Genomic DNA, 17056 nt, shown 5'->3' on the forward strand with positions numbered 1-17056 from the left:
AACCTGAAAATTGTATGCTCACTGGGGAAAAAAAAAAAACATTTTAAATCAATTTCCATGCAGTAACAGAGCCAAACTGGGTTGTTTTGTTCAAATTAACAGCCATATAACAGGCATAACTGTGTGCAAGCCACACACCATGGAGAGTTATTAAATAAAACACCTGGGTATGATCCTGTACAAACAAAACAGTCCACTGGCACAAATCTTCGCAGAGGAATGAAAATACTTCAAATAAGTGAACAATTCTTTATTTAATAGAGAATGACTGCAGGCTGTTGTGATTATAAATATATTTCTTGGGGCTATTATACAAACCCAAGTCAATTTTTCCTACTTTATGCTTATACTATAAGAGCATATAGTGCAGGACAAGCAAGTTGGTTTGACTCGCAGCCTATAGGCCTACATGCAGGTGGCTCGTTTCACTCAGCCAATGAATTTAGCTGCTGGAATGTGACTGAACTCCAAACGTCCCAGCTGAGTTGTCGAAGATGTCCAGCTTCTGCATACAGCTAGTTGACTGCAGAAAGGCTAATAATTTGAATGGAAAATCAATGTATGGCCATTTTTGACAGAGTCGTTTCACATGAGGAGTCCATGATTCCTGCTACTTGGAAGTATTGCTGTGCTTAACTGCAGCTCGCTAATACTAAATGTACTTCTTGATGCAGCTTACACCGTCCTAGCATCGTCCTGTACACTCCGAAATGAAAAGGAACGGAGCGTACAGGTTTTTGTCAGTCTTCTCCTGCTTCATCGTTTGCGTGTTCCTGTTTTTGTTTTGGTTCTTCATATTTTACTCGATGATGCTTGCTCCTTGAAGCACAGGGACGCTAGATAGCCGCTAAGCTAATAACGTTAGCATCGGAGAAACTGTCACCCAGGCTACCCACACTGCATTGCTTTATTGACACTCCGCGCGATCACATGATCTTCTTGACCAGGAAGTAAGACTTTCTGGTAAGTGTAAAATATGTGAAACTGTAGCTAGATTGTTATTACACACCCGCTTTCTTAGTTGGTTTGAGATACAATGTTATGGCGTCAACTTGTGATTTGCTGCCTTGAAGTTGTTTGTCGTGTGAAAATAACGTTACAGCAGTGGCTGTCAAAACTGCTTGCTGTCACTGTTGTCTGTGCTCCTGCATGCATAGCCATTGACAGTTTGTCTGCGGGTCCTTAAAAAGTCATAAAATGTCTTACATTCCTCAAAGTCGTTGAATAGAGCCGTTAAGTCTTCATTTCAGATTTAGAGGTCGTTAAAATGTGAGGTATCTTAGTGCAGTATTCTTGCTAATGAGAAATCAGCCAAATCAAGCAGCACTGATAGGACGGCAGTTATTTTTCTTTTTTTCATTTTCCAGTTCATATCAGTGGCGAAATTGGTCTTATATATCATTGCAATTGGGAATAAAAAGATTTTAAATTGTATAAATTGACACCCTTAGTGAACACAGCTGATCAGTAGCTAATCAACAGATTAGATGCTTTAGCAACCTTAATGATGCTTACAGCCAGGGTCAGGCTCTCTCACGTGATGAAACGTTTTGTGAATGATTTCATTTTTTTTTGTTCGTTTGTTTTGCCACTGATTGTTGCACATGGTTGAAGATGTAGGCTGCCAAAATGCACACTTTGTCATAACAAGTGTGCTGGTTGTGTGGCCTATTATTTCTGTAATGCCTTGCTGATTGGCTGATTGGATTATAGACTGATTCTGTTAGCCCACTGATTTAATTGATTGATTGAATCCCTTCACTGTGTGCTCTGGATAATGTATTAGAGACAGTACCCTCAGTGGTCATCAGCTCTGTAGCTCACACATTATTTTAGTGTGTGTTTGTGTTAGGACTGTTAGTACATAATATATGAATATGAATGGAACCCAGTGATTGTGTGTGTGTCTAAATTATCTCCGTTCTTTTTTCCCCCTCACAGATTACATAGCCTACAAGTGGCAGTGTGTATTGTAACCTAGAACTGTTTTCTTTCACAGCTTGTATAATTTGACTGCACAGTCTATCAGCTAATTCCTGATGGCGTCTGGTTCCGGTGAAGCAGGGTCCTCTGCTGCAGACCCCAAGCTGCAGTTTGCTCCCTTCAGCAGCGCTCTGGAGGCAGGCTTCTGGCACCAGCTTACTCAGAAGAAACTCAACGACTACAGGCTGGACGAGAGCCCCAAAGGCATCAAAGGATACTACTATAATGGTGAGCAGGGCAGTCAGGTAGATTGGCTGTTATGATGACTGTGAAGTTAAGTTACAAATGTCTTATCATAATGGTGAGCAGGATAAGCTGCTAGTGTTTTCTATACAGTCTGGATGGGAGGCTAACTTTTCACTGCATGGCCACAACATGGTGGATTGAGAAATTCAACCTCTAAACCATTATTGCTTAACTGCTAAAGTGCGCTTCTGCTTTTCCACACTTGCAACAATCATCAACATCAATTTGAAATGACACACACACACAAACACATACACACACACAGACAGAGCAGAAGGATTTTCTTGCCCATTTAGATCAAGAGGTTCAAACAACAAGGGTGAAACATAGTTCTTTTAACCTATTTATTCGTATTTCTATCTTAAAAGGTGACCCAGTCGGTTTGCCCACTCGCCTGACTTTGGAGTTCAGTGCATTTGATTCGTAAGTATGGTACAATATATTGCCTATAACTTACTGTCAGTCAGTTCTAAGTTGGATATCAGTCATTAATTCCACCACAACAGCTGGCTTACGCTACACACATTCACTTAACACAAAAAATGATAGTCACATGCTTGGATTTGTTTGTGAGCTAAAAATGATTACAAACTTATAAAATGTAGGCATACTATTTTATTACATTATTATATAATATTATTCTAAAATGTGAAAAATAGTAAAAATGCATGTGTCTAAACTTCTGTCTTGTAGTGTATAAATGATGAACAGCATACAGAGATAGAACTAGTGTGTCTGAGGAGGCTGAACAGACAGAAAAAGAAAAGCAAGGCCATTTATCATTTATACAGTGGAATCAACAAGTCCTTGGGAAGATACTGATAAGAGAGTGAGCTAATGCTAATTGGAACCTGTGTGAAAGGTACAGGCAGTTACAGAGGAAAAAATGTTACTTATGACGCAAAATAGAGAGTGAACAGTGGAAAATTACTGGATGCACAGTGGGCATGGAAAACTACTGAGTACTGACGATGAGATAAAGCAACAGAAATGTACTTTCAGGTTTGTCTCAACAGGGGGAATAAAGCATAGGTCAGCTTCTTGTAAAGTTTATGAGCTGGGTCAGGTTGGGTGAGGCCATGGGGTTAGGTATGTTCATATTATCAGTGTAAACATAAACTACTGGTATAAATAGCTTTTGCTGTTATTTTGTAAACCTATAATGTAAATGTGTAATGTTTTGCTGTCAGGGACGGTCCGACTCCAGCCCGCTGCTGTCCGGCTGTAGGAATGCTGTATAACACCAACACACTAGATGCCTTTAAGACCACTGATAAGAAGGCTCTGCTGGAGAACGAGGCGAAGGAGGTGAAAGACGTCTTATTTGAACGTTACTCAGACACACACACACACACACACACACACAGACCTCTGGAGGGGAATGTCTGTAGAATAGCCATAACATCAGAATTGGTCACTAAATGGTATAAGTGAACAGTTTAATGTTCAATCAATCATCAATAATTGCTGATGAAACTATTGGGTGATGCTATAAATTCAATTGTCATGATTATTTTGAAGACATATCCTGTATGTGTTCATTGCCTGTTGTTTTATAGATATGGGAGGCTATACAGTCTGGGGCTGCAGTGAAGGACCCGTCCATCCTCTGCAGATTCATTCTGCTGACCTTTGCAGTGCGTATCAACAGTATCTGGTGAATGTGTTCTGCCATTAGTTTCATACATTTGTGACTTTTTGGTGTGACTGATGTCTTTCTATACTTTCTCTCTCACTCTCTCTCTCTCTCTGTCTTCTGTCTTTCTTCCCTTCTTATTTCCTCAGGATTTGAAGAAGTACCATTTCTACTATTGGTTCTGCTTCCCTGCGCTCTGTTTCTCGGAGGGGATAAAGATTCTCCAGCAGCCCTCTACACTAGAGCAGGTTTTCTCAGCTAAACAGGTAGGCTGTTTAAAGATTAGTACACCATCATTGGTATAAATATTTGGACAGTACACTTTCAAATTAACACTCTACGCGTATCTTACTAAATCTAAACTAAATCTTGGAAGCTTTTCTTTAAAGCTGCTACCAGCAGAAATTGGAGCTTGATGACTTTGGCAACCCCTTCAGTCCCTTAGTGGTAGTGTTTTACATCGAAACCATACAAAGACAAGACAAATATGTATCCAGAAGAGGTGACGTGAAGTGTCATAATACAAATTTAATAATGGAACTGGAATAAACATGTGTAAGGAGGAAAGTTATTTTTCCCATGGCACAAAACGTGTTCATCAGGAGCCAAATTCATGTCAGTCAGTCTGTCAATCAGTCAAACGGTCACAACCTCGTATTGAAAGATGCTTGCTCTCCCAGTGTTCGTATCACTATGTGTGTTTGTAACTGCAGTGGCTAATCTATGCGTGACAAAAAATATTTTTGCTGGCAGATGTTTTAGTTGTAACGAGATTGAGCTAGCAAAGCAGTTTGGCCTTACAGATGTGGAATTTTTGGGCAGTCAACGAAACACTTTGGCTAACAGGCTACTATGATACTGAAAGACAGCTAACCTACTGGAGCAACTAGCAATATAGTAGACTGATCAAGTCTAAGTGAGTGGAGTCCTCTTTCTGTTTTGGTTGAGGCTCGTAAACCTTGACAAATAGAATAAACACATAGAGAGCAACACATAGAATTAAACAGTTTACAAGGTGATTGTTTCAATTTTCTACAGCCATTATATTACACTATCAAAATTAATTTGAGAATGATATAGTGAGGTAAATATTTTACACATAGGGGCTTTAAGTTGTTCTGATACCTCTCATGTTTATGGCTCTGAGGAGTGAGACAGACTCATTAAAAGAGAGTTAGAGCGACTCATAAATAACATGAGACCAGCTAGAGGTCACAATGATGGCTGTTTCTCTCCACCTCTTCCCTCTTTCTCTCTCTTTCTCTCTCTTTTTCTCCCTCTCTCACACACACACACACGCATACACACGCACACACACACACACACACACACACACAATGTATTATGTAACAACTTGATAATTAATTTGTGATAAGAGCTTCATGAGCTGCATGGCATCATTCCAGTCTATCAAAAGTTCAATCAGTTTACAACCAGAATTACAGTGTGAGTCACACTGGCCGGTCCCTCCGGCACTGTGACTGTGATCACACTGTGTAAAGCTCCTCTTATTCACAATTTTTTAGAAATCATTTCATTGCAATGTTGACTTTAAACACAATAACATTTCTAATCAAGAATGAGCCACCAGCACAATAGCAGTTCCTCAAGGAGATCCTCCCAACGTTTACCTGCCAGTTTCCATCAATGTCATGCACTTGTCTTACAAATTAACACAGAAATCACATTGTTTTTCACAAAACACCCACTGCTCAATGAAGTGTTTTTGTAGTAATTGCAGAACAATTACAGCAATGGAGTTTAGCTAATTTGTACTTGCATATTTGTTTGTTTCCAACTGCCATATTTCTTTCCCACTGATGCCAGCTTAGGCTAAAGGCTTGCACCACATTTGTAGGTCTTGCAGTTAGAAATATTGGTTTATTATTCTGGAAATACATAAATTTTCACTCGTATTTATCAAGTGTTTTCCGCAGCAAGCTGATTATAATACACTCATAATGCCTTATCACCATACTTTTAAGAACACAATGCCCACTGCATTACATCAGCACTCATAAAACAATATAGAGATAACTTGAAATTAATTATAAGTACAAGCACCCCATGAATATTTATGACTAGCTATCTATCAGAGGTTGTCTGACAAGAGCTCTAAACAATTAGAATAACCTGTATTTCAATATGAGTCACCTTATACTATAGACACACAACATGTTATTATAAGCACTCATACTTTACTACAATGATCCATGCAGCAACATGAGTTACTGTATCATTGTCATGTGACTAATAATTAATTATGATTGCCCTTTTAATGCTCTGTAGATATTGTCGTCATAGAAAGTGTTGCTATATTTAGCATTAATATTCCTGACCCCTGTCTCACTGTCCCAGATCACAGCCTTGCAGGAGGCCTACGATGGCCTGTGTGTCAATGGTGGAACCACTGCAGTCCCTTACTTCCTGATGAAGTACACAGATGACAGCGTTCAGATGGCTCTCCTAGGGGAGTGGGACACATTCTTCACTGATACTAAGAAGGTACTACTTCAGTTTGTATTATATCAGTATTTGACAGTCAAGGGATGCAAACTGTTTTCATCCCTCCATATAGGTGCAGTTACTGTCTGATAATATATGCAAAACCTCTGATAAAAGCTAAGTTAACGTACTCCGCAAAGATTTGGCCTGAACTTGCAAATTTGAATATAAAATAAAAATCTAATATAAATAGAATATAAAACGTTATTTATAATTTTGGAACATTTTTGCAGAACTGTAAAGATTCTAGCTATACTGTGCAGCACTGATACGCTGTAAACTATTTACTGTACCTGTATTGACTCATCTCTGCCTTTGGATTTATGAGGCAGTAAATATATCCTTTTACAGACATTTAACACACACAGACAGACACACACACACATGCACACACACAGACACACACACAGACACATTTTGGTAATGTAAACACACTTTGTTTGGTTTCTCCAGGTTACTGTGGGCGTCTATGATCCGTGTACTCTGTCCCAACATCCGGGCTGGCCTCTCAGAAATCTACTGGTCCTCCTAGCTAGCCGATGGTAAACTGTGTGTATGTGTGTATGCGCGTGCATGCGTGTGTATGTTTGTCTACGTGCGCGTGCTAGTGATGGGGAAAGATGGGGAAATTCTCCAGAGGACATTTTGTAGGTCCTCATTCTGGATTTCCTTATGAATGTTTTTTAGGCCACAAAGACAGGAAATCTCTACTTACTGGATTTCCTGTCTCTGAAGTGCAGCGAGCAGTTCAGAAACCTTGGTGTACTAATAACCCGGTAACTGGGAATAATCAGGTTATGGCAATAATTCGATTGACGCGTTTACATGCATTCTAGTAATGCAATAGTGGGGAAAACCCCAGTTTACATGATTCAGTCATAGTTGGATTTCTCTCCTTAAGAGAGTGACGTAAAACTCAAACTTCCTGGCGTTGTTTTTTATTTTGAACATGGCGCCACGCGTAGCTTATTTTTTTATTTCATATGGTCAGGTTTCTGTGTCTCATTACTTTGCGCTACTTATGGTTGCAAAACTGTTTAAATGTTGGATGTTTAGATGTTTAACAAACTTAGAAACTTAGATGTTTACGCTCATGCACTGATGTGAAAAAAGTTGGTTGGTAAGTTAGTTGGACTATGATCGGTTTATTAGTGTGCATGTAAACACACTCACTGTGGATGTTCATCTTTCAGGGTCATATTAACAGCATCACAAGAACACCTTTCTATCATTTAATGCTGCAGCAAGAGTTTTAGCAAGAACAAGAAAAACTTGACACATTACCCCTGTTCTTAGATCTCTGCACTGGCTTGCAGTAAATATTAGACTTCACTTTCAGACTCTGCTGCTTGTCTACAAAGCTGGAAATGACCTGGCTCCTCAATACATGTCGGACTTATTTCAAGATACGAGCCAACTAGGTCTCTCAGGTCTTCTGGCACTGGCCTCTTAGTTGTTTCAAGGATGAAATCAAAAGCCGGCTCAGCTGCTTTTAACTATTACACTCTCAGTTGTTGTTGGAATACCCAGCCAGAGGACCTGAGGTCACTAAAAGCTTTCTTTTCTAAGACCTTTGACTAGTGTTTATCATCAGTTGTGTATGTGTGTGTGTGTGTGTGTGTGTGTGTGTGTGTGTGTGTGTGTCAATGTGCGTCTTTAATACCACCTTATACCTTATACATGCGTGTTCTGGGAGGAAGGCTGTATAGTTATACTTTTATGGTGGATTTGCACTCCTTTTCCACGTGTTTTGCTTGTATTGTTTTCATGTAAAGCTCACTGAGTTAGAAATAGGATTAGATCAAAATCCCCTTTTTTCCCAGTACTTCTCTCTTGCATGATCATGTTCTCTCTTGCATAATCATGTGGTCACAGGAATATTATCAGTTTTATCATGTGTGGGTGTTTTGTCAATTGCTCCTTAGGGTTGTAATCAACACCATTAGTCAAACCTATCTACATGGCTTGAAGTACATTGCACAGTCTAGTGATATACAGATACACACCAGTATATTCTGGTCAAATGTTTCCTTCGTTATATGACACCCTGCACCCCGAATTACCATAGACTGAATTGAGACTATTGGCCCTTTGGACATAAACCTTGGATGTGGCTATGGTACCTGGTTGTACTATAAAACAAAAGCAAAAAAAGACATAATAGAGAGAAAAGACAACCAGTTTACAGGAGAAATACATTTTACTGAAATATTTACAAAGGAAAGAGGCTTCCTTCCACACACCAGTAGGGAATCGGTGCAAGCTTCAGATTTATTACCAAGCATTTAGTCCCAAGAATCCTAGTCTGAGCATATTCAAATATTTACACAGAGTGAAAACAAGTGACATTTTCATAGATGTGCATGTGCACACACACCTCGTTTTTTGCCCTATAGGTCTCACTCAGGCATCATAACCCAGTGTGAGCTGTTAACATTGCCATTTAGTCATCCTCCCACATAGTGAAGAGTTTATCCCTTTTACCGTACAGCGTATTCACATTATCCCACACACCCTTGCATTTTTATGGTTACATTCCAGTAAAACTTCGTCATACAAGAAATGAAGGTTGATGGTACATGGGGGAAGTTTTTGAGGAAATGAAGATGGGTAAAATTGCCCTCAGCAGGGGTAGGACTTGGGGGTAGGCGAATGAGACACAAACAATTTGGATCACACAGTGCAACATTAGGAAAGTATAATGAAAAGATACTGTTGATCACAGGTGACAGAACTGGCTGTCTACATTGCCTTAAACATTTATCACAAACTTAGCAGGAACCTCTTACATATACAACTGATACTAGCTTGTAAATAGAGTTGTACTGCTAGAGTTCACACCCAATATTGTGTCATCTCAGCAAGTGCTTCATCTCACTGCAATGCAGGATAGGGGATGTTTCTCTGGAATACACTTCCAATAAATCTATTATTAAAGCTACTGTAGAAGTGCATTCATCCAAATCTTTCAAGGGTGGTGGTTCTCTTGGAGTAGAGATGGACTAGTGTACCAGGCAAAAGTCATTGTAGTTGGTCTTGGTTAAGGTTTCAAAATGCAGGGTTTTTTCATGATGTTATTTACATAGAATGAAGCAGAATGAGAAAATGTATCTTGCCAAGATCCATAATTCAATCATTATACTGTATGTTTAGCATTGGCCACATCCACAGTGCCCTCTTTTTAATTTGAAAGCATTTTTGGCTTTTTTTTTCTCTCTGGGGTGCCAGCTAATGGATGGAAAGATAAGTAATTGGCCGGACAAACCAACATATGTAGAGTAGGCTTTCATATTTCACAACAGCTATCTAATTTTATAGGGAGTATTAAAAAAACTGCTCTATGGATGGCAGTGTAAAACTGAACAAAGAAGAGGAACAATGTAGAAATTCAAATGAGGCAAAATAAAACTCCAGATTAGTACATGTTATGGACAAGTATGTAACATCAGAAACATATTTAATATAAAAAAAATACAGTTACAGTCAAATGTTTTTCTCTAAAATTTTATTGAAAATATGCTTGTTGTTCTGTACCTGTCCAAGTACCTGTCTATTTAAATCCTTTTCGTTGCATTCAAACAACACATAAATTCCCAGAATTAAATCCCTCTGAGAGAGAATTACACCAATGATTGTTATCTGAGAATAACATCATCATGCGAGAATGACATAATAAATATTACTGCATTTTGTGCTGCATTTTCTTGCTAACCCTAGAGAGCTTCTCTCTAGGGAAGCTCTCTAGGGAATTTTTATTTCATGTGTTATTTATTTTTTATTCAAACAGGGAGGTCCCATTGAGACTAATCTATGTAGCGATAGAGTCCTGCACAAAATATCAGTATCTTGGCTTATCAGTAGCAAATACCTTGAAAGCTTTTAGCCCACATGCACTGTGGTCACAGGCATTTTTTTATCCAATGCAAACCTCATCAATCTTGTGCATGACTACACTTCCACTCAGTTTTAAATATAAACTGTTGATACTGGCTTAGATGGGTGAGGTTAGGATTACAATGCAGTCATGATGTCTCGCTTATTCAGTTGTTTTACTGGAGCTTGATTGTGTAAGCTGACCTTGGTCATCTAGTACCATATAAGGGGAAATGTGTTGCTATGTGAATGTGTGTGTATTACATTACTGTTATCTGTGTTGTTTCTCATATTGATGTGAGAGAGAGAGAGAGAGAGAGAGAGAGAGAGAGAGAGAGAGAGAGAGAGAGAGAGAGAGAAGAGAGAGAGAGAGAGAGAGAGAGAGAGAGAGAGAGAGAGAGAGAGAGAGAGAGAGAGAGAGAGAGAGAGAGAGAGAGAGAGAGAGAGAGAGAGAGAGAGAGAGAGAATTCCATGTTGGGTTCTATATGCTGTGTTATGAAATTTTCATAGTGTGTACACAATATGTATTGTGTGGTGTAATCTGTGACCTGTGCATGGTGTGTTTGTGCTTTACATGCACATTGTTTTTAAGAGTAGCTTTTGCATCTCTTTAAATCGCGTGCGTGCGTGCGTGTGTGTGTGTGTGTCTCAGGGGTTCTAAGTTGGACACAGTGGAGGTGCTGTGTTTCAGGGACAGAACGCTCCAGGGAAGCCGCTCTGTTCAGCACAGCGTCATCTTCCAGGTCAAGCTACCTGAACTTCCCCTCAACTCTGGTAATCTGCATTCCTTTATGTGTGTGTGTGTGTGTGTTTGTGGTTGTATCTGTGCATGTTATAGCATGTGTGTGTGCATGCATGCATTGAAAAAAAAATAGATAAATGAATGTATGCATGCATGCATTTATCCTTGTTTGTGTATGTGTGTGTGTGCACGTGTGACTATATTATGTCTATATTTTAATTGATGCGTGTGCACGATAATTGGTGGATGTGAGCTCTCGGTTCTGGCTCACCTTCCATTGAGCCAGTTTGCTTCCTTTCAATCCACGCTTAGCTCACAAAGCTTCTCCTTTATTCCTTTATCTGCTAGAATAAAGCATGAAAGCAATTTAAATGGTAATAGCAGATGGGAAAGGGGGGGCACAGAGAGGCGGGGAGAGGCCGTGAAAGACCTCCCACTGGAGGCTCTGTGATCTGTGAAGGTTTTTGTTGATTTCAGACGAGGTGTCTTTCTTTACCTCGTTCTCCCTCTTTAGCACGTCTTGATTTTAATTAATTTACAGAGGAGCTGTTCATTCAGCATATATCTATTCAGCTATTCTGTTTTGTTTAGTTTTGCAATGACCTTTTTTTTGTTATTGTTTTAAATGAGATTAGCTAAGCCCAGCTCTCCAACTAAACTCGGTTAATCTCTGTCACAGTCTAAAAGTGTGACTGTTCAGAAAGATGAAACAGCCTTGATGATGAAAGGAGAGGGGAAGGTAGATTCCCTGATTGTCGACCTGACCTATAGGATGAGGAAGTGGTCAATAGATGGTGGCATTTGTTGTATATAAAACTGTTTTATTCTTTTATTTTTTCTTAAAACAATCTGTCAAGACATGTTTGTCACAAGGTCAGTACAGGACAATTTTGTATCGTGCCTATAATACAAGAGCGGTGATGTATTATCTCTGCCTATCTATATCCAACTTGGCAATAGGGAAGTTTTATGCTCCTTTTATATTGTTAACGTGCTTTTTCCCAGTGTGTCCCAAGAGTGTGGGTTGGGAGAAAAACCCTAAGGGGGCCATGGGACCCAGGATGGTCAACCTCAGCGAATGCATGGACCCAAAAAGGTAATCCCCCGCAGCTAAACTAAAAATGTTTTCAAATTTAAACATAACCTTGGGGGCATTTGAGTCAGCTCTCAGAATATAATGAAGATAAACTGTGTCAGCTTAACGCTATATATTGCAAAAAGTATGGTACCTACAGTTCCTATACTCGAGTCAATCAGCTTGGACCAGGTTCTTACAAATTTTCCATGAAATCTACACATTGGATACAAACTTCGTTGTAAATACTGGTACTATAATCGCTTATGCTGCTTTCATATGTTTTCATGTTTTCATATATCCATATTGCCTAAATGTGGCTGTGCAGAGTCATCAGTTCCCCTGAGCTTCAGTGACTCTAACTGCAGCACTTTAGTGGTTCTGTAGGAAAAGCTGTCCAGCAGCAGCTGTCTACGTCTCCCAATGAGGAAGAAAAACCCTGCCGGAATCGACTGGTAGTTCCGGTTACTCTTTTTTTTTTTCAGGCAATCCGGGACAGAGGCGCTGCAGCGTCATCCACGTTGTTTCAGATTTCAGCTGGTGCACGACTTTGTGCACGACTCCAGTGGGTCCAGATATTTTGGCTGCAATTACATCATTTTGACCGCGTGCACTGTGTCCTGTGCATTTCCACATGAAGCATGAACCAGCCTTAACAAACTCCCCAGTCTAGCTGATTTTTGATGTGTGCATTCACAGGTGTTTTCATGTGATTCCCATTGTTTGTCTCCAGGCTTGCAGAGTCATCAGTGGACCTGAACCTGAAGCTAATGAGGTGGAGGCTGGTTCCCTCCTTGGACCTGGACAAGGTGGTCAACACAAAGTGTCTGCTACTGGGCGCCGGGACCTTGGGCTGCAACGTTGCCAGGACTCTCATGGTAGGGGTGGAAGGATAGATGGATGGAGTGATGGGGACATAATTACTTCCCAGTTTCAATTGTTGTGTTAAGTTGATGCCTGCTTTACAAAATAAGGGATAAGGAGAAAAACAACAATAAAACTGTCAGTTTGTTCTGTTGCTCTCCAGCTCCAGTGCTGTATATGATGTTAATTAAATGTTGATTAATTATTGGATGATAATCAAGATATATACCAGTTCAAGCATAATGTGACAAAAACAGGGTTTAGTGGTTCAGGGAAAATCTGAAAAAGACAGGGAATTTGAAATTGTGTCTTCCAGGTTTGAAAAGTTATGTAAAATCTTACATGACCAAAAAGGTTTTAGTAATGTCATGGAATTTTGTTCATACTCTTTTTCCAATTGGTCAAATGTTTAATGTCAAGCTTGGCTGCAGGTAGATCTAGTTACCTTTGAAGAATCAAAAACATTTCCTGATTACATGAGTCCTGAGTGATAGTTGTTGGTAGCCAAAGCAAGACCATGGACATTCACATTAACTATTCAAAAAGATCTAATATCGGTCGTGGAAATTGCACACTATGTCATAGCATAGTGGATTGATTTGCTAAAATAGCTAGAAACCCCACAAGAATCTCTTTGTCTGCTCTTGTGTTTCAAAATGTAATGTTCCCAAACAACCTTGTCAGCAGCTATGAATTTTGATGACTTTGAATTGTTTACTTGACAGAGGATTTTGTCCTTTTGTGGTATGAATATTTTTTTGTTTATAATAGAATATTTTTTCCCATGAATTTAAGGAATTTCATCCATGTCATAATCATAGTTTAGGCCACAACTCACTGTCAGTCTTTCTGTTTATTGTTCCAATCTGTGCCCCCAACACCCAATATTTATGCTTTGTGTTCAGGTTCGTGCTTGTATGTATGCTTGCTTTTGTTTTTTTACCAGTCATCTACTGTCGAGGTGGGGCCAGGGTTTTTGTTTATGGTTGGATGAAACAGAAAACCTTTAACGAAAAACAACTAGACAAAACAAAACAACTGTGCTTGCTTGCAGCAAGCCCACTAATAATAGTGGAATACCATTGAATTTTAGTTTTGAAATACTGTCTGTCACACAAACAGCCTGCCATTCATTGTCAATTCTGACTTCAAATACAAGGTTTTTTTCACAAGTAGTGGTTGAGCCGAGTCCAAAATAGCGAGAATAAAATATAGGAATTCTGCTTTAGGACACCTTGCCTTTGCCCTCTGTTCTCAGCGTCTGCTCTCTGTTCTCCAGGGATGGGGAGTGAGACACATCACATTTGTAGACAATGCAAAGATCTCCTACTCCAATCCAGTACGGCAGCCACTCTATGAGTTTGAGGACTGTCTTGGAGGAGGCAAGTCCAAAGCTATGGCAGCTGTTGACCGACTCATCAAAATCTTTCCTGGAGTGGTGAGTAGTAAAAATCAAATAATGAAGCTCAAGCTTCAGTGATTGTATGAATGTGATTGGTCGAAATGGATAAAATCCCTGCTTGCTATCTAGGAATCTCTCCCCTGGTTTTGGCTTCCTAAAATCATCATGACGCAGTTAATTCGTCATTCTAGAAGTTGATGGAACAAAGATTATGGCTGTGTAAAGATTTATTTGCATTATTCTTTTAACTTTGGGCAACAGCTGTGAAATTGTATTGGTATAGATATTATAATTTCATTATCTGAGTTTTGTTTATTGTAGGCTTATAATCATATTCCTGTTTGATTGGTTGTGTCTGAGATGTGATGGCCAAACCATGCAGAAAATGAAGAGTCCTTTTTCTTGCATATTAATGCTGGTGGTCTCATTATTTTGTTAATTAAAGAGTGTGATCTCTGGGGGAAATATTTCAGTAGATTACTAAGCAAATGAACAGCCAAACAGTCACAGGAGGGCCGTGTTTCGGTGTGAAAAAATGCTCATCCGCTCATCCAAGCCGCTTGCACATTTTTTCAGTAAACACATACTTTGAAATTCATATTTATGTGTGAGTCATTGTGTGTGTGTGTGTGTGTGTGTGTGTGTGTGTGTGTGTGTGTGTGTGTGTGTGTGTGAAGTTCTAGGAGATGTTGCAGGCAGTTCACAGTAGAAGGACTCATATACTTTTTGCCCTCAATATCACGCAATCCTGGGATTTATAGTAGTCAAGAGAAGTTTAACTCAGTAACCTTTTTTCTATCTTATCTCCTTTTTGTATGCGATTAGGTGTTATGATTTCCTGTAGCTGCGTCAAAATGCTAAATCGCGTTGGTCTACTCTATGATACCAAGGGAAAGCACAGAGATTAGAGGTGACATTCTTTGCAGCGGTTTATTTTGTTTCTCCTGAATCTGCCGATGCATCACCTCGAAGTCCTACGAACTTACCACAGCTTGTAGCTTTCGTAGGCATATTGAGAATACTGTGGCAGGAAAGTAGAGCGCTGCCTGCGTAATAGAATGTTTGCACCCTCTGGGCTTCGAGGCAACTTGTGAGTTCTGACAAAACTGACTAGAACTGACTAAGAGCAGGCAGCACAGAACTTTCCTGTCCCCAGCAAGCCTGTCTCCTCAAGTCTGTTATATCACAAAGGTTGACTCACTGTCTGACTGGGAAGCTCTGATGTAATTTGCCCTGAGCTCAGTGAGTTTCAAGCATCAATCTGAAGTACAGACCTCACTAGGCTTGCAATCAGGCCTTGATAATAGGTGACTCCTAATCTGGGCAAGACATTGTGGGACAGGACTATAGCATCACAGAAGAAAAGACCTGAGCTCTTGCTTTCACACACACCAATACGTTATTTATGTCATTAATACAAGGAAATAAACAACCATCCAGCGACAAAACAATATAAAGATAAAAATGTCATTGGAAATTTTGCCAGACCTACTGGTTAAATCTGTGCACATTTTAATATCAAAGTCTCTCTCTCTCTCTCTCTCTCTCTCTCTCTCTCTCTCTCTCTCTCTCTCTCTCTCTCTCTCTCTCTCTCTCTCATTCTTCTGGGAAATAATAGAGAGCAAACTGCAGCAGAGCCCTTGATTGCCCTGTTTTGTCACACTGTGTGGTGTCTGTTTAGACGCCCGTCCGTGCATCTGTCCCCCTATACCTGCTGCATCCATACCTGCCTGCGTGTTTGTTTGTCCCTTTGTGTCTGCTTGCCTTTCTACGACTCTCTACTACTTGTCTGTCTAAGGACACAGAGCATCGGGTGCTAGCCTGAATGAAAGAAAGAAGTGTGGACACGACGAGCCACCTGAAAGGCACCCCAGTAATGCATTAGTTGAACAAAAAGGTTCCCTGATTCACACAAGGTCATGATGTTGAAAATGTCAGAACTAGGTTTCATATGGTGTCTGTTGACAAAGACCGTCAAGTGACATTCATAGCTTGCAATGTTGGCACCAACTTTTTTCTCACTTAAATTTTGTCAACAGTCTGGTCAGAGCTGGCTGAAGATATAAACAGTGGCATTTTTAGGTTATCATGAAATTCTATTTACTGTAGCTTTTCAGGAAAGGATTTTTCCATGGTCACAATTATTTTTGCTGTCTTAGCTGCAGGTTGTGCATATCTATTGTGGAAATCGGAAGAAGATTAGCATTTCTACCGCCTGAAATCAGCCCCTGAATGCTGAGCAACACTCACTTCAAAGTGAAATGTAAATTAAAGACTTGCAGATTAACAGCTCCCCCTCTTCAAATATGAAGAATACAGGCAAAAGATCAACTGATTCAGTCGCAGTTGCATATGTTCTTGTTAGGATCTCACACCTCCTGTCTGTCCTTTTCTGCCATACTCTAGGAAATGACTGTTGACATTTCCCTTTGCTTCACTATTCAATCTGCCATCCCTGGAGTTTTTCCTCAGTTATGCCATTTTTACAGTGAACAATCAGAAAAATGTGAGTCATTGAACCATTAGAGGCCCTGCTTTACCCACTGCTTAACCCTACCATATTTTTGAGAAGATTTTTAGTGGAAGTACTGATTCAGGGACCCTTTTTCATGCTCCACTCTTGACTTCTACACGAGAGCTCCAGCTTGTGGTCAGACCAGCAGTGATGATGATGTGATTACACATTCCACCGAGTGACTGTTTGGTGACTGCATCTGCTCTCTCCTCACT

At 39.9% G+C, this 17056-nt stretch overlaps 1 protein-coding gene across 1 annotated transcript in view; it reads left to right on the forward strand.

Annotated features, from left to right (window-relative positions):
* Positions 1-430: 430 nt before the first annotated feature.
* atg7 (ATG7 autophagy related 7 homolog (S. cerevisiae)) overlaps positions 431-17056 on the forward strand; it is a 64381-nt gene continuing 47755 nt past the window's right edge. Inside the window, exons 1-12 of the mRNA XM_071528262.1 lie at positions 431-963; positions 2000-2211; positions 2598-2652; positions 3420-3537; positions 3789-3866; positions 4015-4131; positions 6224-6370; positions 6824-6912; positions 10896-11017; positions 11991-12081; positions 12794-12938; positions 14204-14362. Of these exons, the coding sequence (XP_071384363.1) occupies positions 2040-2211; positions 2598-2652; positions 3420-3537; positions 3789-3866; positions 4015-4131; positions 6224-6370; positions 6824-6912; positions 10896-11017; positions 11991-12081; positions 12794-12938; positions 14204-14362 (1293 nt within the window). The 5' untranslated portion in view covers positions 431-963; positions 2000-2039. The remainder of the gene's footprint in view (positions 964-1999; positions 2212-2597; positions 2653-3419; positions 3538-3788; positions 3867-4014; positions 4132-6223; positions 6371-6823; positions 6913-10895; positions 11018-11990; positions 12082-12793; positions 12939-14203; positions 14363-17056) is intronic.

This window comes from Centroberyx affinis, unplaced genomic scaffold, assembly GCF_046629955.1.
Source record: "Centroberyx affinis isolate AG114_WGS23_722 - 3 ecotype Tasmania unplaced genomic scaffold, CSIRO-AGI_Caff_v1 ptg001645l_1, whole genome shotgun sequence".
Classification (NCBI taxonomy): Eukaryota; Metazoa; Chordata; class Actinopteri; order Beryciformes; family Berycidae; genus Centroberyx; species Centroberyx affinis.